Source organism: Lissotriton vulgaris, chromosome 1_2, assembly GCF_964263255.1.
Source record: "Lissotriton vulgaris chromosome 1_2, aLisVul1.2, whole genome shotgun sequence".
NCBI lineage: Eukaryota > Metazoa > Chordata > Amphibia > Caudata > Salamandridae > Lissotriton > Lissotriton vulgaris.
In genome coordinates, this window is record NC_141686.1 from 107,371,485 (window position 1) to 107,396,080 (window position 24,596).

The following is a 24,596-nucleotide window of genomic DNA, read 5'->3' on the forward strand; positions in this document are numbered from 1 at the left end:
AGCCAGGGCAAAAAGGAGAGGCGACAAAGGACAACCCTGTCTGGTACCTCTGTGTAAGGCAAAGGACGTCGACAGACGGCCGTTTACTAATACGTTAGCCAGTGGGCTAGCGTAGATAAGTTTCACCCAACCCACAAAAACCGGACCAAAACCGAGCTTAGCCAACACTGCCCATAGGTAGTTCCACTCAAGGGAATCGAAGGCCATTGTGGCATCAAGAGAGGCTAGGACTGCCGGTTCCTCAAGGGTATGGGCCCTAGCCAGGGCACCGTGGAGTCTACGTAGGTTGAGGGCAGTGTTGCGGTGAGGAATAAAGCCAGACTGGTCCGGGTGCACTAAGTCGCCAATAACTCCAATCAGTCGATTGGCAAGCAGTTTGGCAAGAACCTTAGGCTCGACATTCAGGAGAGAGATGGGGCGATAAGACCGACACATGTCTCTCGGCTTCCCTTCCTTGTGGATGACCACAATGGTGGCCAGCCTCTGGTCAAGGGGAAGAAGGCCGGCGTCTCGCGCTTCCAGAAACATAGTACGCAGATACGGGGAAACTACGTCAGGTCGTATCTTATATAGCTCGACCGGGATGCCGTTGGGACCGGATGCCTTGCCAGACCGCAACGAGCGGATCGCGAGAGCGATCTCGTCGGTAGATATGTCTCTATCCAAATCGTCACGGTCCTCCTCAGAGAGACAGGGAAGGTCAACCGTCGAGAGAAGCGCTGTCGAGTCAGCCTCAGAATAGTCTGAGGTAGAGGTGTAGACACCCCGGAAATAATCGGCAAAAGACTCGGCAATGGCACTGGGGTCGGTGACAGCAGTCCCGTCGCCTCCCAGAATCTCCGGTATAAGGCGGCTTGCCATCTCCCTCCTGTCCAACCAGGCCAGCAGCTTCCCAGCCTTGTCTCCAACGTCATAAATACGACCTTGTTGTTCCCTAGCCAAGGTCAGGGCGGCATTCTTGGCAAGATCGCGGTATTCCGACTGTTTGAGGGAAAGAGCATGGAGGAGAGCGGGGTCAGGTTCGGGCCCCAACTGGGAATCAAGGTTCAGAACCTCTTCCTCGATGCGTAGTAGGTCAGCATCTCTGACCCTACGGGCCTCCGCTATCAGAGCGAAAGCCTCGCCCCTCAAAACAGTCTTAAATGCCTCCCACAGGGTCCCGGCCGACCTAACCGAGCCTTCATTTTCAGAGAAATAAAGGTCGATGGCTTTGGCTAGGAGAGCGCGAGTTTTAGGGTTTCGGAAATACCACGGATTAACCGCCGCCGGCCGGTCCGACAGGATGACGTCAAAGTCGAAGGAGACCCATAGCGGAGAATGGTCGGAAATGCCCCGCGCCAGAAATCGGGCCTCAGACACGGCAGACGCGTGTGCTGCTAAGGTGAGAACGTAGTCTATACGGGAGAGACTGCCATGTGCACCGGAAAGGAAGGAGAAATGGCAGAGCGTGGGGTGCAAGAGCCGCCAACTGTCCACTAAGCCCATGGACTCTAGAAACGAGGGCAACCACAGTTGGGAGCTACGGAGATCTCTAGGCGGATGTCGGTCCAGGGAGCCAGAGCAGACTGAGTTGAAGTCACCCCCCACAATCAACAAGCCAGCAGGCAGAGTTAAAATGGCGCCACCAAGGTCTCGAAAAGTACTGGCCTGTAGGCTTGGGGGAACGTAAACCGAAAGTAGAGTGAGGGCACGCCCTTCCCATCTCCCAGCCACCGCGGCGTAGCGCCCTCTATCATCAATCGTAGTGACGTCAATCTCAAACGGAAGGGACGTACGTACAAGGACGCCCGCCCCTCGAGAGCCTGAAGAGAACCCCGAGTGGGCCACCATCTTGTAACCTTTGCGATTGAGCGCTTTGCATGAGTTACCAAACAAGTGCGTTTCCTGTAGAAGGACAACATCAGGCATGCGGCGCTTAAGCAGTTGAAGCACAACCCCTCTCTTAATACGGTCACCCAGCCCATTAACATTCCAACTGATTACTTTTAATTTCTTACCCCCCCCATCATCGTGCCGCCCGCCCCATCCAGCCCCAACAATCCTCAGCAGCCAGAAAGAGTCAACAATATACACAACCCATTGCCTAAGAGAAGAAAGAAAGAAAGAAAGAATAAACAAACGAATGAACTTGCCCAACCCACCCCCCACCCTGCACCCCTGCATCAGACTAAAGAGCCCCCCCAACCAGCAGTGTGCCTGTCGCCCCATTAACTAGTCTACAAGAAGCCCCCAAAGGAGTGAGGAATCCCCACGGACACCTCCCGCCACCCTCCTTGAAGCAACAGGAGATCTGCAAAGTTAGCTCAATAAAGTAACGATAGTCACATATTGCAGGACCACCAACCGCCAAAGTTCTTGTAGTAGAGCCAAGTCTCACTGATCAGATCCACCAGTCGCGCCCCCATTGTGTTCGTCGTGGTATTCCCTGCGTTGCGGCAGAGTGTCCAGCCATTCGCTAACGTTTTCCGGGAATTCAAAGAACAGGGCATGACCATCGTGTTCAATCCGAAGCTTGGCAGGGAACATCATCGAGTACTTTAGGCCCATGTCCCTCAATCGCCGTTTCACTCCCGCATAGCTCTGGCGCTGCCTCTGAACCGCCCTGGTAAAATCAGGATAGAAATGCACTTCAGAATTCTGAAACTGGAGCGGTCCCTGCCTTCTAGACGCTTGCAAGATAGCGTCCCGGTCTCGGAAGTTGAGGAGCCTGGCAATGATGGGTCTAGGCGCCACGCCCGACTTCGGCGGGCCGCCCGGCACCCGGTGAGCGCGCTCCACCGAGAAGAACTTACTCAACCCGGAAGGAGCTAGATGATTCTGTATCGGGTCCTCCACAAATAGGTCCGCTGCCGCCTCTTCCGAACCTTCCGGAGTTCCGATGATGCGGACATTCTGCCGCCTGGCACGTCCCTCAGAATCCTCCAGCCTCCTGGAGAAATGTTCAGAAGTTAGTCGCAATGTCCGGACCTCAGTTTGCAGGTCCGAGACGTCGGTGGTGAGGCTAGAGGTTTTGATGTCCAACGACTTCACCCGGTCATTAGTTTTACCCAGGTCGGCTCTGATAAGGGTGAGATCCACTGCCAAAGTGTCCACCTTGTGGGTTAAGACCTCATGCTGTTTCTGCAGTTCGGACCGTATGCCCGAGATGGCCCCCATAATGTCACTGAGGGTGGGCTCGGATCCCTCGGGCAAGCCCGATGAAGGAAGGTCTTTAGTGGAGGCCCCCGCTGCAGGTGAAGTGCGCGGCTGAACATATCTCTCAATTCTGTTCAGTTGAGTTTGAGATTTGCCACGAACGCCTTTGCTCGACGTCTTGTCGGGGTCGCCTTTGCCCGCCATGTTGGGTCCGCTGAGAACAAAGGGGCACATCACACGAGTCCAAGCCAAATATACCAAGAGCAGTGGTTGGAGCCAGATGTTCAGGCCAGGCCGTTGGTAGTAAACACCGCAGTCACAGGCACTTCGCCCTTGGGGATCACCACCGAGCACTACGCATTCCAATCGTGCGGAGTGGCGGAGACCAAGGAGACAATGGTGCACCCCTGGCACGGAGTACCTCTCGACGTAGCTCAGCGTAGGAACCACCGATTCAAAGGCGGAAAGCAGCTCCCGCGTCAGTGACCCGTCAGCTAGTAGAATCCACCAACGTGGAACAGGATTCCGAGTAGGATTATTGCGGAGGGTCAGAGGGTCCGCGGAGCTCCGAGCTTACGCGGCCATCTTGGTTGCCCGCGAAGCTCCTCCTCCCCACTCCTTTCTTTACTGCAACTTCTGGTTCCTTCTCCACCTTCATCATTATCGGTCTCTCTTTTCTGTAATCTCTTCAGCCACAACTTTCATCTCCCTCTTACTACAGGCAGCCCCAGCCACCCCTCCTATCCCTTGCCTTACCCCCAGCATCTCCCCGTCTCCCTCCCACGGCTCTGGTGGTCCGAAGGGCTGTGTAATGAAAGTAAGTTGCAGGTGAAAGGGTTTGTTTGTGGGAGTACACATCCGAATGCGGGAGACATCACACAAAATTTGCCGATGGGTTGACAGATATGGGAAGATGTCCCCCTCCTGGAATGTCAAAGGTCAATCAAAGGAAATAGGTATAAATTGCTGCGTGTAAGGGATAGCTGTACTCCCTGCTTTGCAAAACCGCCTTCTAGGATCCAATTACATTCTGTATTAATACAGACCTTTTGAGATTATGTCAATTACACGCATTATTGTTCTTTGTAGCACCAGGAAAGCCAAATGTCAGGCTTATGTGAATGTAAATTCACTTCACTTTCCGTTGAACTTAAAACTTGCTTGACACCGGATTATGCAAACTTTACTTGTGCTTAAGAGTGGACTGCATTGCCTCTAAGGGTAACAGCAGGATGGCATCCCCTCTCAGCTCACAGTGGGAACCAGAGCTGTTAGCAAATAGAAAGGGGGTCAAGCTCTTGCATGCTAGCTGCAAGGCATTAGGGTCACTCTCGCTGCCAGCCTTGAGCCTGCTCCTCATGGGAACAGTCCAGCCCAAACTGCCAGCCAGGTCCTCCTTGGACCAGAAACAGGCATCTTGGGACCGGTTTCGGGATATCACTCCTCATCAGCCAGGCTAGCTTGAATCCAGTGGTGCAGTGAGCACAGGACCCACATATGAGCATACCCTTCTCACTTAAGGTGACAAAAGCAAAAAGAACAAATGGAGGACGGAATGCTGAACAATGTAAATATTCACCCCCAGTCACAAAGATTTGGTTTAATCAATTGTTTTTCTGCTCAACACGCCTGCCCAGTTTGGGACCAGATATGCAAATCAGTCTAGACCCGGCTACTCATGGGAACAGTCCAGCCCGAAATGCCAAGCCAGGTCCTCCATGGACGGGAATCAAGCAACTTGGGACCTGTTTTGGGGAATCACCCATCATCAGCCAGGCTAGCTTGAATCCAGTGGGGTAGTGTGCACAGGACTTACGTCTTAGCATACGTTTTCCACTTAGGGCAACAAAAGCAAAAAGAAAAAATGAAAAAATGATGAATGGAATGCTGAACAATGCAAATATTCACCCCCCAGTCACAAAGATCTGGGTTTAATTCATCGTTTGTGCCAGATCTTTGTTGCTTGCAGTGAAAATCTAGGAACTAGTTAACAGACCATGGGAAAAGGGAGTTCGCCTCAGACTGCACCGCACACATCCTTCAGCTGGATCAACGTCAACCTTTCCTTTCAGGACTTTGTTGAACATAGTGGACATATATAGTACGTGAATCACAGACGTGTTGGATCCTGTTCCACTCATACTTCCCAAACAGATCACAACAGATAACTAGAAGCAGCATCACTAATGCTTAGAGAGAGTCACATCTACTCAATGATTATATTGTCTACCACGAAGGCGGCAAGGAATCCAATGACCAGAATGCCTAGATACAAATATACCATTAATACTTAACTGGTGGTGCAAGAAAGGATTACTAGGCTCTATGGGCTCTGTGATAGTATGGGCCCTATTCTACGGCTTCGTCTTTTCCCTCTTCCACATTAACCTGAATGGGCTGGAAGCCAAGGAAACCTTGAATAAATCTGTGAAACCCAATAAAGCAAAACCCGTGTGACAAAAGAAGTACCAGCTCTCAGTGAAACTTTATGACCTCATGGTACGCCAAACTGAACGCTGTTCTCGTTCGATGTTATAGCTTCCAGTATCACCATACTAAAAACTTGCACATAAGTCTTCCAAAGTAATTCTTTCTAATGCAAAACCCAGTCTATCAGTCTAAGTCATTCCACTACAACTCCAAATGTAGCAAGAAAACATTCATTCTGCAACACCATACCAATCTAATCCATTCTACTGTAAAGAATTCAGAACTTCATATTTTAGACAACAACCATTGAGACGATAAGCTATGGCTTCTCCTATTGAGCTTCCGGCCAACGGACGTTTCCAAAGCCAAGATGCTGGGTGCCTCTATTGATCAAGAATCCTTCTAAAGGCACAATATCAATGCAGTGGACTCCTTGTGTTTGGCCAAACGTGCAACAATAGAGTCTGCCCTGATCTTGTCCCGGCTGGATTATTGCAATGCCGTGAACCTGGCACTCCCCAGCTATCAGCTCAGTAAATTCAAGCATATCTAGAATAAAGTAGTTCAGATTATGGGCAAGCTGCAATCATGTCTCGGAGGTATGGCAGGGCCTTGAGTGGCTACCACTTGAGCAAAGAGTAAACTTTAAGACTCTGTCTTGCTCATAAAATATACAGCTGTCTAAAAAGATCAGATCACGGTCGTTCGTCTGTTTTATGTCACTGATGCCTAATGTTTTTAGCACCAAAAAAACATGGCTCTGTTACTGTGCTTTATAAATAAAATATGAATAAAAATAACACCCTGTCTGTAAATTTAAACCATTGTTCTGAAACACACGCCCTAACAATCTAAGACATTCTCATAAAATACCCCCATGGACAACCCACGACATACTACCACAACACCCGGGATACCAATCCAAGCCACTCTACTGCACTACCCAGTCTATCAATCTAATCCATCCTACAGCAACACCCAGTCAGTCGAAAGACATCCTACAGCAACACCCAGTCTATCCGTCTAAGTCATCCTACAGCAACTCACAGTCTATCAATCTAAGACATCCTACAGCAACACCCAGTCTATCAACCTAAACCATTCTACAGCCACACTCAGTTAATCAGTCTAGGACATCTTACAGCAACACCCAGTCAGTCTAAGACATTCTACAGCAATACCGAGTCTATCGATTTAAGCCAATCTATGACAATACTCAGTCAATCAATCCAAGCCATTCTACAGTAACACTAAGTTTAGCATTCTAAGACATCCTATAGCAACACCAGTCTTCCTACAGCAACACCGGTCTATCAATCCAAGCCATTCTATAACAACACTCAGTTTATCAATCTAAACTGGTCTATCAATCCAAGCCATTCTATAACAACACTCTGTTTATCAATCTAAGACATTCTACTGCGACGGCAGATATAGTAATCCATGGCTCTCTACATCTACACCAGGCCTGTTATTCTTAACTATATAGTTGTGAGACCCAATCTACCAATCTAAGCCTTTCTATTACAACACCTAATGTAGCAATCACAGCTATTCTACAGGTCTACTAACCCAAGGCTTTCTAAAGCAATGCCAGCTCTATTGTTCTAAATTATCTTGCTGTAAGACTCAGTCTAAGAATCTAAGCCATCCTATTGCAACTTTCAGTCTGTAACTCCAAGCTATTCTACTGCAACACCCGGCCTACTAATCTACTATTTTGAACCATTCTACTATCGCACTGGTCTATAAATCTAAGCCATTCTGCAGCAATACTTGGTCTACTAATCAAAGACATTCTACAGCAACACCAGGTCTACTGCTCTAAATTATCCTGCAGTAAAACCCAAACTACAAATCTAAGCCATTCTACTGCAACTCCTGGTCTATAAACCTAAGTCATTCTACTCCAACTCCTTGTCTATAAACCCAATCCATTCTACCCAACTCCTGGTCTGTAAACCCAAGCCATTCTACTGCAACTCCTGATCTATAAAACTAGGCCGGAGGGCGTGGCCAACTAACATGGCCGGGTGGACGGGTTCCACATAGGTTCCTTTCCCAAACCCGCAATCCTGAGCTATTCTGCTCGCATTCACTGTCAGAATCGATCGGAATGTAGATCCGAGTGCGAGCTGACACAGGGAGGAGCAGGAGCCCAGCGGAGTGATGGGAAGACCGGAGAGGCCTGCTGGAAATAGCGGCCGCGACGTAGGGATTGTACTCCCCGAGCACTACTTGGAGCTGCTTTGAAGTCGGAGGCGGTACGAGACTCCTGGAGGCTCGGACAGAAACTCGTTCTCGAAACGAAGGCCTCTGAGCAACACCGGTGGCCCTGATTTGATGTCGACTCAGCAGCTTGGGATGGGCGGTGGCCTGCCGCGTGGAGAGCAGCGTTCTACTGGTTGCCCCTGGTGCTGTGTGGTACGCTTTGGCCTGCAGGCGCCGCATGTTCCTTTCCCAATATGTGATTTGGGGTTCTGCCTGCCTCACCTCGAGTAGTGGGAGCACCCTCACCATAGGTCAGGACTTACGGGGAACTGTCGCCTGACACCAAGATGGTGGCCGCAACTGGGATTATGTGCCCTGGATTGGTTGAAGACTCAAGGGCTATGTAGAGGAGCTTGCTGGAGATTACACCTGGTGGCTGCTGAGTTCTTCGCGCTCCCGCTTGGCCCAATGTAACGTGTTAGACTTATTCTTGCAGCCTGGGGAGCACTCTCAACCACCCACCCACCCGATATCTCTCCCTTTCACAGACAAGAAGCGAAAGGGGGTTCCATTGAAAGACTGGGCCTGGGACTGGGGAGGGAGCCTGTGATGAGCGCCCTGAGAAGAGTTACCCAGAGGATCGCTATGTGCCTGCTGTGAGAGCTTGTTGTCTGGGAATCTGTGAAATACCAGGCGCAGTGTTGCATTGCACCAGCCCCAAGAGCCTATGCCACCAAAAAAGGTTCACACGTAAGAAATCTCGAGCTACTTCACCCCGACGGAGCCAAGACCAGGGGGAGTGATATCCCACCTGGATGACACTATAGCACGGACTAGAGGTGGTCTACTTGCGTCTCTACGAGATTTTAAGAAAGAGCTACGTGAAAACATCAAAAAGGATATCATTGAGATTAACTCCCGCCTGGCCTCCCTCCAGTCTGACGTGGACCCAGTGGGTACCCATGCCCTTGACCCGGAAGCAAAATGTCCAGACTTTAAGCAACAGCTGGCGCCGGTGGAGGAAGAGATCACCGCATTGAAGGCACAGTTACACTCTACCCTCCTTAAATGCAAAGATTTGGAGAACCGCTCCGGCTTGGATAACAGGAGGGTCCAGACCTCCAAACCTGGAGACCCTAATGGTGGGTCTTTTCTCGAACCTGCTAGGGAATGATCACCTGGAGGTCAAACTGGAACTTATTCACAGAGTGGACCCCCAGCCTTCATAGAGGGGCAAGTGTCCCAGAGACATCCTGGCAAAATGTAACTCTTTTAATGTAAAAGAAATGAACCTTCAGAAAGCGAGGTCAAGAAACACTATTGAATTCCATGGTGCCACATGCTCCCTTTTTCATGACGTGGCACAGGCAACGCTGACCCGACGTCTGTTTTCGTCCCATCACTGCAGCCCTGAAAGCTTAACAGATCAGATACAGGTGGGCCTATCCCTTTGGTATAGCCTTTGAGTATAATAATAAGCAGATGCAATGCAATTCCCTTGATATCCTAAGGCTTTCGGTCAGGGGTGATCGGAGCGGGAGAACACTGGAGATATTTAATATATATGCCCGAGGAACAAAAGGAGGAGCTTCATCCCCCACAGTCACACTCCTAGAGAATGAACTCAGGCAATGCCACCACGACACGTACGTCCTGGTCGCAGGGGACTTCAATTGTACATTCGAGCCCCTTGCTGCAGAGGACGTTCAAGATATCGCTGAGGATGATGCTAAGAGGGGAATTCTTACGCTATCAATCCATCCGATAAAGAGGTGGTCGCAACTGGCCATACAGCTGAACATATTACTCATGGAGTTCGGCTTGAGGACCACAAACGGCAGGACTGTTTCAGATCCAGCCGGGGCCCACACGTACAATAGGGTGAATCATTCCACAAGGATTGATTATATCCTCCTTGACTTTAAACTCTGGCGTTTCATGCAGGATATGGAAATACATCCTACTGCCGATAGTGATCACAATCCACTCTCTTTGAGCTTACATTCTCTGTGGCCGTTTGTGCACGGTTCTGCGGCTACAGACAAAATAATGTCAACATTAGAAGTGTGTCCCTCTAACTGCAAGAGGCGCCTAAAATGGTGCAAAGTTGTGATAGACGAGGGGAAAGTCCGGGATACAGGGGCCCTATTCTTAGCAGAACTGACTGAGTTAGGTACGAATCCTGTGGACCAACATGATCCAATTAGGGTGTCGGTAATATTCCAAGACACCATTAAAGCGCTGGGGAACCTATTCTTAGTCCATTGTAAAGGTGGGGCGCAGAGGGGGTCTCAAAAGCCCAATGGCAATGATGGTTGGTACACAACAAAATGCAGGCGTAAGAAATCTGCACTAATAAAGGCAGTAAAGTGCAAATCCCAAGCGATGATTCCGCTAGCCAGGAAAGAGTATAAGGCGACCGTATCAGAAGCGAAGAAGAAATGGGAGGAACAGTATTGGCAAGCACTAAAGGAGGCCAGCATTGGGAGAGATGCTGGCCGCTTTTGGAATATCATAAGAACCAAGAATAGACCAGCTCATGATCCTATATCATGCAATATAACAAGCCAAGCCTGGTTCGACCATTTCTCAAAACTCTATTCTAGTCCGTAGGGAGGCCAAAATGAGTTCATTTCCCATAGTCTTCTAGTAACTTTGGGGGAATCTAATAGCTACCCCTTTACAGACAAGAAGTGGAAAATGCCATCAAGTGCATTGTACCACATAAAGCAGCAGACCCGATGGTATCCCCGGACATCTCCTTCGATCTGACCCGCCCAAATGGGGAAAGCTTATTTCTATCCTAATCAATGCCATCGATAATGGTGCCACAATTCCAGAGTCGTGGAAGGGGGTAGAGGTCGTCCCAATCTTTAAGAAGGGGCGCAGGGACGACCCTGCCAATTACCGCCCGATAAGCCTGATCGACTCCACCCAAAAGGTTGTTGTGAAGGTGGTCCTCGAGAGGATTTTACTATGGGCTGATGAAAATAAAATCCTTTCTGATTATCAAGAGGGATTTAGGGCTGGCACTGGGACCATAGAACAGGTATTTAGATTGTTACTTATCTATTGGAAGGTGGTTCTCATAGGCAAGGGAAGTCTTTACCTCGCATTCATCGATCTAAAGACTGCTTTTGACCTGGTGCCCCAGGAACGTCTATGAGGAGTGTTGTCTGAAATGGGGATCCCCCCGATTATCCTGACAATACTAGTGAGGCTCCATGAAGGAAACTTTGCACAAGTAAGGTGGGGCTCACAGGGGCAGAAAACCAACAGAATTCCAGTGAATAGGGGTGTCCGCCAGGGATGTGTCCTTGTTCCCACTCTTTTTTCACTTTATGTGAAAGGTGTGGTGGAGCACCTGCAGAGAGTTCCATCTGATGCACCATCCCTGGCGGGCGAACGAATTCCAACTCTCCTATTCGCTGACGATACCCTCCTCATCTCTAGGTCTCCCATGGGCCTACAGAGCCTCATAGATAATTTCCAGTTCTTTTGTACCCTGAGAGGGCTTGCAATAAACTCAGACAAGACTAGGTATCTGGTACTGAACCCACCAAAAAAACTTGGGCGGCCCCCTGTCTTGAACCTTGTAACACTGGAAAGGGTGACCGTTTTCGACTACCTGGGCATAGGCATTTCTGACACCATGCAGTGGAACCCACACATACAGAAAATGCTGTTAAATAATAAAAGGGTAGTGGGCGCTATACTCAGGGAGCATCGTTCTTCAACAACTAGACCGATTGCTCCGGTCCTCGACATATACAAGGCGAAAGGAGTGAGCTCGGCCCTATATGGAGCCGAACTCTGGGGTACAAGCAATATGGACCAGCTAATAAGATCAGAAAATAAATTCCTTAAAGAATTAATGGCACTCCCCCAGAGTACCCCCACGGTTCCACTGTTTTTTTGGTTTTTTTTTTAAAAAGGATCCTATTCAAATCACTCTTAATGTGCCATAGGATTATATGGCACAAAGCTCCTCAGTATCTTAAGGACCTAGCCCACACCTATGAGCCAAGCAGAGCACTTTGCTCTAAAGGGACAGGACTACTCAAAATTCCCTGTGTTAAAAAAGCTAAATTGGGAGGTCGCTCTTTTAGAGTGCTAGCCGCCAATCAATGCAACTTACTCCCTGTGAACCTTAGGCTAGCAGAAACCTTTACACCTTATAGACTCTGTCTATCTGTCACGGCACTGTCTTTCTCTCCACAGCGCGGGGACACGCCGAGATGGCGTCGCCATGCGCTCTACAAATCCCTTTATTATTATTATTATTATTATTATTGGATCTGGGGTGTCATTCGATTAACGATCTGGCAAAAGTCTGACCACTTTTATTATGGGCTCGGCTGTGGCGAGTGCCAGAGCTAGCAAAATATGCGGAGGGCCTGTCGGAAATAATGTCCATGACGGGGTGGCTAAAAGATGTTAAATCCTTGCTCTATCATTTGGGCCTTAAAGATGCATGGGAAAATAGAACTGCCCCACCAAAGCCAGTATTAAAGAAGTTATACTGGAGTTGGGTAATCGGTAAAGGCAACTCAGATCCCAAACTAGGTAGAATAACGGATGAGTTTTTGAGGATAAAGGATGTTGCACTTTGTGAACCCTACCTAGATATTATACAGAAGCCCTATGATAGGGCCCTGTATTTTAAATTTAGGGTAGGTATATTACCAATACGTGAACTGACTGCCCGTTGGAAAGTTCCTTCCCAAACAACACCTTTCTGCCCAAATTGTGAACTCAGAATAGAGTCAATTGCACACATCTTGTTCGCATGCCCCGCGTATAAATCTTCAAGGAATTGCTGGCTTAAACCCTTGTGTAGAGACCTGGACACTAGAGACCACTCCATAGCACTGCGCATTTTTAAGTCTGATACCCGGTCGATGTATGTATGTGGCCTGTCGAAGTTCTTGAGATGGGCCTGGTTCATCAGATCGAAAAGGCTTAGCGACATCCAATAACTTGTTTTTGTACTATTACCTGCAAGTCATTTTTATTCTCTTATTCTGTTTTTATCTTTGTAGATGTAATTTGTGTCCTTTTTAACATATGGGAAATTGGTACTTAAACGTTCATGTCTATGTGAATCTAATCTTTTTATGATGTTAAAGTATTGTCTCATGCTTTTAAGATATGTTTTTATCGAAATAAAGCTTATTTTCATTCATTCATTCATATAATAATAATAATAAGCTGTGCCACTTTACTGATCTGACTGAAGTGGCTGCTCTTCTGGGCCTTCAGATCACGAAGTTGTAAACCCAGAATGGGCGACTGATCGAGGAGGAGACAACCCAGGAACAGGGCCCACCTCAGGCCTGGCATTCACAGATGACGGGCAAAGCCTCAAGAGATGATGCGGTTGAAAACCCTCTCCCCTGATGGGAAAATACATTTATCGCTGGAAACCTAGACATTTACTATCCGGTTCCACCACTGACCGGCGCCGCTGAACTCCCCTCTTTGCTGCTGCTATTTGCTATTTATTAATTGTATATAGCGCCCGAATCACCCCATCAGGGGTATCTCTGCGCTAGGACAGCGTGTTACAGTTGAACAAGTGGACCTCAGAAGTTTACTGAAATGGGGAAGGCTCAGGAGTCGCGTAGTTGGTGGGGAAGTTCGTTCCAGAAGGTCGGGGCAAGGTAAGTAAGTCCTTTTGGGATTCCACGCAGGATGTCACCATACAAGAGAAACCTTGGGCAACACTTTATAGAGATATCACTAGGTATAATCGCTCTATGGGCCTGAGAGAAGCGCCTTGTAAGATTTTATACAATTGGTACATTTATCCCAAGAAACTACATACAATATTCCCTGATACCACCAATAAATGCTGGCGAGGCTTTGGTATGTTGGGGTATTTTTTCACTACATCTTGTGGGATTGCCTCTCCATTTGATCATTTTGGAAGGAGATTCTCTGGCGGATTAGGGAGCTCTTGGGCTACCCGATCTCTGAGAGCCCAGAACATGTGCTGCTGGGCCTACAAGACCCTGCTTTTGAAACAACAAACCATGGGTGATCACTACATTATATGGCTCTGTGTGCAAGCTGCCAAGATGGCCCTGGCCCTACTCTCTCTCAATGGTGTGTTAGGCTGTGGCAGGCGCTAGCTTTGGAACGAATAACCGATATCGCCGCACGGGGTACCTTTGACTATATTCGGGGTCCCGTTGTACGACATATTTTGGCGGGACTTCCTCTGTTCTCTCGTCAGCCTCGACTGCGAGCACTCTACCTTTTGCAGACTTAACCGGACCTGGCTTGCCCGCTCCACCCTGAAATACTTAACAACAAGGGGTGGTGATGGACAGACTTTCTGAATTAAGCAGAATACTCTCACCCAGTCAAGAGATCAGGGCTAGATCCAACACCGTTTTTTAGCTCACTGCACCATCCCAGCTCAGAACCTGGCTATATGCAAATTAGTCTGTTCCTGTCCCAGTGCATGATGGGAACAGGGCAAACCAAACTACCAAGCCAATTCTTACACTGGGAAGGAAACAAGCTTCCGGGGACCGGTTTCTGGCATTTCAGCCATCGTCGGCCCGGCTTGCTTGAATCCTGATGGTGCAATGAGCAAGGGACTCACATCTGAGTATACCCTTCCACGCTTAGGGTGGACAAAATATTTAACAACAAGGGGTGGTGATGGACAGAGTTTCTGAATTAAGCAGAATACTCTCACCCAGTCAAGAGATCAGGGCTAGATCCAACACCGTTTTTTAGCTCACTGCACCATCCCAGCTCAGAACCTGGCTATATGCAAATTAGTCTGTTCCTGTCCCAGTGCATGATGGGAACAGGGCAAACCAAACTACCAAGCCAATTCTTACACTGGGAAGGAAACAAGCTTCCGGGGACCGGTTTCTGGCATTTCAGCCGTCGTCGGCCCGGCTTGCTTGAATCCTGATGGTGCAATGAGCAAACAACTCACATCTGAGTATACCCTTCCACGCTTAGGGTGGACAAAATATTTAACAACAAGGGTGGGGATGGACAGAGTTTCTGAATTAAGCAGAATACTCTCACCCAGTCAAGAGATCAGTGCTAGATCCAACACCGTTTTTTAGCTCACTGCACCATCCCAGCTCAGAACCTGGCTATATGCAAATTAGTCTGTTCCTGTCCCAGTGCATGATGGGAACAGGGCAAACCAAACTACCAAGCCAATTCTTACACTGGGAAGGAAACAAGCTTCCGGGGACCGGTTTCTGGCATTTCAGCCGTCGTCGGCCCGGCTTGCTTGAATCCTGATGGTGCAATGAGCAAGGGACTCACATCTGAGTATACCCTTCCACGCTTAGGGTGGACAAAATATTTAACAACAAGGGGTGGTGATGGACAGAGTTTCTGAATTAAGCAGAATACTCTCACCCAGTCAAGAGATCAGGGCTAGATCCAACACCGTTTTTTAGCTCACTGCACCATCCCAGCTCAGAACCTGGCTATATGCAAATTAGTCTGTTCCTGTCCCAGTGCATGATGGGAACAGGGCAAACCAAACTACCAAGCCAATTCTTACACTGGGAAGGAAACAAGCTTCCGGGGACCGGTTTCTGCCATTTCAGCCATCGTCGGCCCGGCTTGCTTGAATCCTGATGGTGCAATGAGCAAGGGACTCACATCTGAGTATACCCTTCCACGCTTAGGGTGGACAAAATATTTAACAACAAGGGGTGGTGATGGACAGAGTTTCTGAATTAAGCAGAATACTCTCACCCAGTCAAGAGATCAAGGCTAGATCCAACACCGTTTTTTAGCTCACTGCACCATCCCAGCTCAGAACCTGGCTATATGCAAATTAGTCTGTTCCTGTCCCAGTGCATGATGGGAACAGGGCAAACCAAACTACCAAGCCAATTCTTACACTGGGAAGGAAACAAGCTTCCGGTAGCTTGTCTCCTTTCTGGTGAAGAATTGGCTTGGTAGTTTAGTCTGCCCTGTTCCCATGATGCACTGGGCCAGGGACAGACTGATTTGCATATAGCCAGGTTCTGAGCTGGGATGGTGCAGTGAGATAAATAACGGTGATGGATCAAGCCCTGATCTTTGGACTGGGTAAGAGTGGTCTGCTTAATTCAGACACTCTGTTCATCACCACCCCCTTTTCTGAATCGTTTTTGGCCACTATAGGTGTGGCAGGGTATACTCAGACATGAGTCCCTTTCTCACTGCACCATCAGGATTCAAGCAAGCCGGGCCGAAGACGGCTGAAATGCCAGAAACCGGTCCCCGGTAGCTTGTCTCCTTTCTGGTGAAGAATTGGCTTGGTAGTTTAGTCTGCCCTGTTCCCATGATGCACTGGGCCAGGGACAGACTGATTTGCATATATCCAGGTTCTGAGCTGGGATGGTGGAGTGAGATAAATAACGGTGATGGATCAAGCCCTGATCTTTGGACTGGGTAAGAGTGGTCTGCTTAATTCAGACACTCTGTTCATCACCACCCCCTTTTCAGAACCACCCTGAAATACAGCAAGGAACTTTGTGGATGAGACCCTCCTTGCACCAGGGCCTCTTTTGCCCACCACTTGTCTCCCGCCGACACGAGTAAGGAATTCTCCATCTGTAGCTGTTCGCTCTGTTGTAATGGTTTTACCTACTTGGATAATTTCTTATGATGACGTCGTTTAGTTTTTTCCTATTATGGGTACTGGGTAATATTATATAACTGGAAATGTGACGAATTGTAATGTGTTCAAATGCCTTTATATTCACACCGATCTGTGCCAGGGTTTCTGTATTGAGTATGCTAGAACTTTCTGTAGGCTGCAGATGTACTTGGCCTATCCTATAGATTGGTGTCCTATAAGGCGTTGTTACTCTTGGAAAATTTCAATAAAATCATTTTGACATAAACCTAGGTAATTCTACTGCAACCCCTGGTCTATAAACCTAGGCCTTTCTACTGCAACTCCTGGTCTATAAACCAAGGCCTTTCTACTGCAATTCCTGGTCTATAAACCAAGGCCTTTCTACTGCAATTCCTGGTCTATAAACCAAGGCCTTTCTACTGCAATTCCTGGTCTATAAACCAAGGCCTTTCTACTGCAACTCCTGGTCTATAAACCAAGGCCTTTCTACTGCAACTCCTGGTCTATAAACCAAGGCCTTTCTACTGCAACTCCTGGTCTATAAACCAAGGCCTTTCTACTGCAACTCCTGATCTATAAACCAAGGCCTTTCTACTGCAACTCCTGGTCTATAAACCAAGGCCTTTCTACTGCAACTCCTGATCTATAAACCAAGGCCTTTCTACTGCAACTCCTTGTCTATAAACCAAGGCTGCAGATGTACTTGGCCTATCCTATAGATTGGTGTCCTATAAGGCGTTGTTACTCTTGGAAAATTCAATAAAATAATTTTGACATAAACCTAGGTAATTGTACTGCAACCCCTGGTCTATAAACGTAGACCATTCTGCTGCAACCCCTGGTCTATAAACCTAGGCCTTTCTACTGTAATTCCTGGTCTATTAAACAAGGCCTTTCTACTGCAACTCCTGGTCTATAAACCAAGGCGTTTCTACTGCAATTCCTGGTCTATTAAACAAGGCCTTTCTACTGCAACTCCTGATCTATAAACCAAGGCCTTTCTGCTGCAACTCCTGGTCTATAAACCAAGGCCTTTTTTACTGAAATTTCTGGTCTATAAAACAAGGCCTTTCTACTGCAACTCCTGGTCTATAAACCTAGGCCATTCCGCTGCAACTCCTGGTCTATAAACCTAGGCCTTTCTACTTCAACTCCTGGTCTATAAACCTAGCCCATTCTGCTGCAACTCCTGGTCTATAAACCTAGGCCCTTCGGCTTCAACTCCTGGTCTATAAACCTAGGCCCTTCGGCTTCAACTCCTGGTCTATAAACCTAGGCCATTCTTACTGCACCTCCTGGTCTATAAACCTAGGCCTTTCTACTCCAACTCCTGGTCTATAAACCTAAGCCATTCTTCTGCAACTCCTGGTCTATAAACCTAGGCCTTTCCACTGCAACTCCTGGTCTATAAACCTAGGCCATTCTTCTGCAACTCCTGGTCTATAAACCTAGGCCTTTCTACTGCAACTCCTGGTCTATAAACCTAGGCCATTCTGCTGCAACTCCTGGTCTATAAACCTAGGCCACTGTACTGCAATACCCGTGTTATCAATCCAAACTCCCCTACCAAAAGGCCTGATTTACCAATCCAAGCTATCATCAGCAGTACATGATCTACCAGCTACAACACTCAAACTAAACAGTTGGGCGGTAACATGCAAGCTAAAGCTTATCAGTGCAGCACACAATGATATATGTACCTTCCTTTCAGGATACGCAGAACACAGACGCACCCGCACGTTTGTCTCATTTTTACTCCATCACCCCATCCTTTGCTCTTAGGAATACCCCCTCGACCGGGTTGGAATCATCACCGGTTAATCAGTGAGTTCTCCTAGCCTTGCCATAACGTGCATTCCACTGTTATTACCTTTATGTATATATACCCGCCCTCTTCCCCAGTGCATTTTGTTTCACTCCGTGCCACTTTTGCTTTCTCCTTTCTTCGCACTATAGATCACGTAATTATAGCGCAAGAATCAGGTAATTAGCTCCCCTTACTTTGTTTTCTTCTAACCTTCCACACGTGCATGTTACCATTTCAGATTTGCTTTCTACCCCTGTGCACGCCGTCGCTACAGCTTCGCCTGAGGTTCTAGACAGGTCTCTTTTACACTGACTTTTGCAGTAGATAACGTAAACTTGTATATTTTATGGAAATATTTTTAAATGCACATTACCGGATGTCATTTACACTTTCACGCACTCACACGGTCACTGACCAAATTGTCGCTCTCATCAACAATCACTTACTTTGTTTTTGCTCAGAGACTTATGGCTTTAGGAATGCAGATATTCATTTTTTGATGAACAAATTCCTAATTATTGTGAAGTCCCTACTTATGTTTCTCCATTTTTAGGTCTCACCACCTCCGTGCTCACGTGCACACACGGAGGTTAGCGCTCTAGCCTTGGCTTTATTTTGCCAACATAAACCACTTCCTGTTTAAACCGCCCCTCCCGCATTTCGGAAGAGAGAAGGACTCAGGCAGGATCCTGCTTTTTACAGGTAACTTTCGAACCCCTGTCACCCCATAGGGAGTTTCTTTATACAGAATCTCTGACCCGGAGCTTGACTGATATATGTACCTTCCTTTCAGGATACGCAGAACACAGACGCACCTGCACGTTTGTCTCATTTTTACTCCATCACCCCATCCTTTGCTCTTAGGAATACCCCCTCGACCGGGTTGGAATCATCACCGGTTAATCAGTGAGTTCTCCTAGCCTTGCCATAACGTGCATTCCACTGTTATTACCTTTATGTATATATACCCGCCCTCTTCCCCAGTGCATTTTGTTTCACTCTGTGCCACTTTTGCTTTCTCCTTTCTTCGCACTATAGATCACGTAATTATAGCGCAAGAATCAGGTAATTAGCTCCCCTTACTTTGTTTTCTTCTAACCTTCCACACGTGCATGTTACCATTTCAGATTTGCTTTCTACCCCTGTGCACGCCGTCGCTACAGCTTCGCCTGAGGTTCTAGACAGGTCTCTTTTACACTGACTTAAAAAAATTAAAATAAAAGCCATTGTTATTTGTAATATCAATACATCTAAGTCACGTAAATACAACACACATTGCATTACAAATGCTATAGGTGTCACATTTGCGAAAGTTAAAACTATTGACATTGTAACTGACAAAGCTATTAATTTTGCTATTTTCAAAACCAACACAAATAAAAAAGTGTCATTTACAATAACAATCGCTCAAACTTTCCTAATGCGAGACCTATTGCATTTCCAATGCTTGTTTAAGAATGGGTACTACAACAGCTTTTTTGAAAGCATCGGGGACAGAGCCTGTAGCAAGAGAGTAGTTAAGAAGGTCTAATGGGGAACCTGGACAGTCCAGGAAAGCATCTTTCAAAATTTGAGGGGGACAACAATCATTGGGGGAACCAAAAGAAAATTTGTTATGGTTTTAATTAACTGAACAATAAAGTTTTACTTACTTACTTACTTACATTGGGGGAACCAGAACTTACTACATGTAATAAAGAAATGAATTCCGACCGAGAAATTGGGGGAATTCGTGCAACCGGCAGGGGTTCTCACGAATCAGAGAACTTTCGTACTGTGCGGATGCCCAAAGAACACGATCCTGCTGTCATGGACTACTTACGCCAATCTGCTCAAATATCACTTAGAAGACTTAACCCGACTGCAGTACCCCACCCTAGGCAGACATGAACAGCTCAGGGTTGAAACACTTGCACCACAGCCATCCTAAGCAAGAACTGCTCCTACTCACAACACTAGACTACTAACTCCAGCGAAACAGCCATTCATGCACAACACCCTATCTTACTGTGCACCACCCATGCTGGGATTGGCGGGTGTTGGTCTCAGTGCACAGGCTTGGACTTTTTTCCCAGTTCTGCTCTCTGGGGCCTGATCGCCTACTACCTGAGCGTCAGGTACGGTCAGACACTGCAATGGGCGGTCTGAGCATCTTAACAAGGCACGGCAGGCACTCAGTTCCTACTGCAGGAGCCAGAACGAGCAGGGCCTACAGAGGTAGAACACAGGAGAAAACAACAGACAACCGTTCAGATTCCAACCCCTTCTGGGCAAGGCTGGTGCGCACTTTCACCCCTGGCCACTCCTGTCTGCTGAGCACCGTTTCCTCCTCAGAAACACGTGTTCTGGAAAGTCCGGAATATGAGCCGCGCCAGGCCGGGGAAGGTGTGTTTTTATGACATGGGCTGGGCGAGAGGCGAAGAGCTCGCTCCTTCTCCGAGACTCCCTGAAGAAGGAACTGAGGGCAAGTGCGGTGCCACTCCCACCACGTGGCAACCGGGCAGCCTGAAATACTTCATTAATAGCGAGCGAGTAAACATTATAAAGCACTAACACAAACTGTCGCCCATACCCACACCCAGATTCAATAGCTGCAGCTCTTGATCAAAACTGTGCTCCTCGGCAAGTGACTATTTTCTTGTCTCCTTGTTCGCTTATCTGTCAAATCTTAGCGTCCTTACAGATATACTGGAATTGGAATATATGTATTCTTTAATACTGGTGGTAAGCCTGTTTTACTAAGCATGGTTCCGAGCTGAGGGAACAAGACCACAAAGTAACAATAACCAACAGTGATGGAAAGGTGATCCTACCCCATAGACTAGTATGTGACTATGTGAACTGCGTGTGACTGGATTCATTTATTTGTACAGCACGGGTGGGAACTGATTCTAATCAAGTTGATTCTTACTTCAGCAAGTGACTTTTCACCAGACACGTACACATCATGACGTATTTTATGGAAAACCGATAATTCCTAACACCCAACAAACCAGCGAAATGAAACTGCAACTTTTATGAGAAGAAAGCCATGATAATATTCAGCCCACCCGCGAGCTCGTGCTGCGTCTGACGCTGCACAAAACACAGTCTTTACACATGAACATGGATGCACTGAAAACTCGTTATCTGAGAGCTACGCGAGCACAACGCTATACATCACCCTGTCTGCAAACATTAGAATGCCCATGGCTGACCACAGCGGAGCCAACACAAACAGACTGGTGGGCCAGTGTTGGTAAACAAAGTTATGCTGTCAGAGCCACTGTACTTCAGGCTGAGCGACAGGGTCACTATCCTGAGTCCAGAGACGAGGGCTTCCTGCCCAAAACGAATTTCCAAAATAGAACACTTTGCCTTTTCTTCACTAAACACATCACAACTCGTCTTCTGTTCCTGTTAGAGCCATTTTTTACCATAGAAACAGTTGTAAAAAGTTGATGGGCAAATTGCACGTTTTTTCTAAAGTGAGCGTAATTTACAGATGATCAATAAAATAACTGCATACCCCATGCAGATCTGAGGGGTTTGGAATCTTACGTGGTGGAGGCGACAGGATTCGAGAGAAAATACAAGGAACACACCTGCAAGGCTGCAGCAAAGACCCAATGCTTTCTTTTCCGTCAGATGCTCTGCATAACATCATATCCACAGATTACAAAATGCAAACTCCCCCCTGCTAGCCTTTTGGGGGGCTGCGCACCACTTTTTCCCCCCACGCACCAGGGGATTAAAACAAGGAGGAAGTTACCTTGATGCAAAACTGGGTAGCAGCCGCCTCAGACATGTCTCATGCGGAAATCAGGAAGTTGTCGCGCTTTCTTGCACTTTCCTCCCCCTGGACCCTCAGATCAGGGGCATCCCGGGGCGACAGAAGTTGTCTCAGGAGCATCCATGGTCCCCCACCAGAGCAGGCCCCCTTTCCCTGGAGGGGAGGAAGCCTGCAGTGTTTGGGAAAGGGAGGGGGACGTCAGACTGGTGTTTGCTCGTCTGCTCCGAGAGTGTGTGTGGTAATGTTTTTTTTTTGTTTTCCTTCCTGGAAGAGAGAAACTGAAAGGCGGCTCTGAGGCAGGCAGCAGCCCCCTTGGCTCATTGATCGGGGGTGAGTTTCAGTTCTCAGGCTGACGCCGATTCCCAGCATCGGGCTCTGCCTTTTAAAGGGGCCGGGCTGCGCAGCCGCCACCAGGAAGCCGGGGCTCGGGTTACGCTGGCAGAGGCAGGAACTGGGAAATGGAGGCAGGCAGGGGAGGAGGAGGAGCGGGAAATGGAGGGCAGGAGGGAGGGGGAGCGACTACCGGGAAGGGGAAGGGCTTGGAGAGGGAGGGAGGGTGAGAAGGAGCGGCACCCGGGAGGGGGAAGTGCAGGAAACCCAGAGAGAGGGATGGGCGGAAGTAGAGGGAAACCAAGGCGCGAGGGGCCGCGTGGCCCCTGCATTGCCGGAAGGAAAGGGAAGTCGCACAGGCGCGCGGATGGCACATTTGACACCCCTTACGCCGGGCACTAGTGTTTTTTTTTTAATTACCTGGGTTTTTTTTCAAATTTTTAAGTAAAATACATGCAAAAACCGCGTATCCAGTGTCTGTTTATAAGATATTAGAATGACTCATTAATGGTCATTTAAAAATATCCCTTAGCGGAAGTGTACACTGGCAGGTACTTGTATGATAAAGAGGGGGTGGGATGGGATCATTATATTATTGGCAAGCATGGCGAACAGACATTCATATAAAAGAAAAAAACAAGGAAAACCAGACACACAGAAGCAGGAAGCAAGGATGCTGCAGGGGACAGGAAAGGGACGGGGAAATGGAATGACCAATGGGGTCCGAGAAATGGGAAGTGAAAAGGAAAGAGACAAAGGCAAAACGCAGTAATACTTATAATACCAGCACAAATTAAAATTATAGGTGATAATTATAATAACAGTATTAATACCATAATTAATAATACAAGTCATTATTATTATTGTTATACACATCTACCGAGTAATAAAGACGGCAAATGAATAAGGAAAATAAAAGGAAGGCTTCTACTCTTACAAATGATATTATCAACGATGATAATGATAATTTTGCATAAAAAATATTGACCAATAGAAAAACAGTATGAAAATAGAAATAGGAGGACATGTACATAAAGGAGACCTAGTAATGTTATCAATATTATTATCATCATTAATGCACACCCACAAGGTATCAGACACAACAGTTATAAATATTTCAAATAAATACAAATAATACAATTATTAACTATAATAATAATGTAGTATAAACATGAGTGTTGACCAATAGGAAAATAGTATGAAAATAGAAAGTGCTAGGAGGACATGTACAACAAGCACTGGCGTTGCCAATAGGTCTCGCAGTAGGAAAGTTGGAGCTATTGGTTTTGTAAATGACAAAGCCCTTTATGTTTTTAACATGAAAAAAAAATAAAAGGCATTCTTATTTGCAATGGTAATGGCTCCAACTTTCCTACTGCGAGACCTATTGGCAACGTGAGTGGCGTTGCGTGTGTGAGTGGCGTTGCGTGTGTGATTGGTGTTGCGTGTGTGATTGGCGTTGTGTGTGTGAGTGTCGTTGCATGTGTGAGTGGCGTTGCATGTGTGACTAGCGTTGTATGTGTGAGTGGCGTTGCATGTGTGGCGTTGCATGTGTTATTGGCGTTGCATGTGTGAGTTGCGTTTCATGTGTGAGTGGCGTTGCATGTGTGAGTTGCGTTGCGTGTGGGAGTGGTGTTGCATGGATGAGTGGGGTTGCGTGGATGAGTGTGGTTGCGTGTGTGAGTGGCGTTGCGTGTGTGAGTGGCGTTGCGTGAGTGAGTTGCGTTGCGTGAGTGGCGTTGCCTGTGTGAGTGGCGTTGCCTGTGTGAGTGGCATTGCCTGTGTGAGTGCGTTGCCTGTGTGAGTGGCGTTGCATGTGTGAGTGGCGTAGCATGTGTGAGTGGCGTTGCATGTGTGAGTGGCGTTGCATGTGTGAGTGGCGTTGCTTTGAGTGAGTGGCGTTGCGTGAGTGGCGTTGCGTGAGTGGCGTTGCTTTGAGTGAGTGGCGTTGCCTGTGTGAGTGGCGTTGCCTGTGTCAGTGGCGTTGCCTGTGTGAGTGGCGTTGCCTGTGTGAGTGGCGTTGCGTGTCTGAAAGTGGTGCTGTGTGGGTGAAAGTGGCTTTGCGTGAGTGAGTGAGTGGCGTTGCGTGGGTGAGGGTGGTGTTGCGTGGATGATAGTGGGCTTGCGTGGGTGTGAGTGGCGTTGCGTGTCTGTAAGTGTTGCTGTGTGGGTGAAAGTGTCCTGATGTGGCCTGGCGCAGGAGAAATGCTGCTGCTGCTAATTAAATGTAACTAGGGTTGATGTAACTAGGGTTGAAGGCATGCGGTGGAGCTGATGGCCTATTTGTGGGGCGC

General features: G+C 47.7%; 1 protein-coding gene across 4 annotated transcripts in view; it reads right to left on the reverse strand.

Moving 5' to 3' along the window:
- Positions 1 to 22,349, reverse strand: part of ETV6 (ETS variant transcription factor 6) — a 279,401-nt gene extending 257,052 nt beyond the window's left edge. The window contains exon 1 of one of the 4 annotated variants that reach the window (XM_086952934.1): positions 21,952 to 22,349. In XM_086952934.1, the coding sequence (XP_086809060.1) occupies positions 21,952 to 21,987 (36 nt within the window). In that variant the 5' untranslated portion in view covers positions 21,988 to 22,349. The remainder of the gene's footprint in view (positions 1 to 21,951) is intronic. The other 3 variants (XM_086952936.1, XM_086952935.1, XM_086952937.1) reach the window with 3 other exon arrangements.
- Positions 22,350 to 24,596: the final 2,247 nt, after the last annotated feature.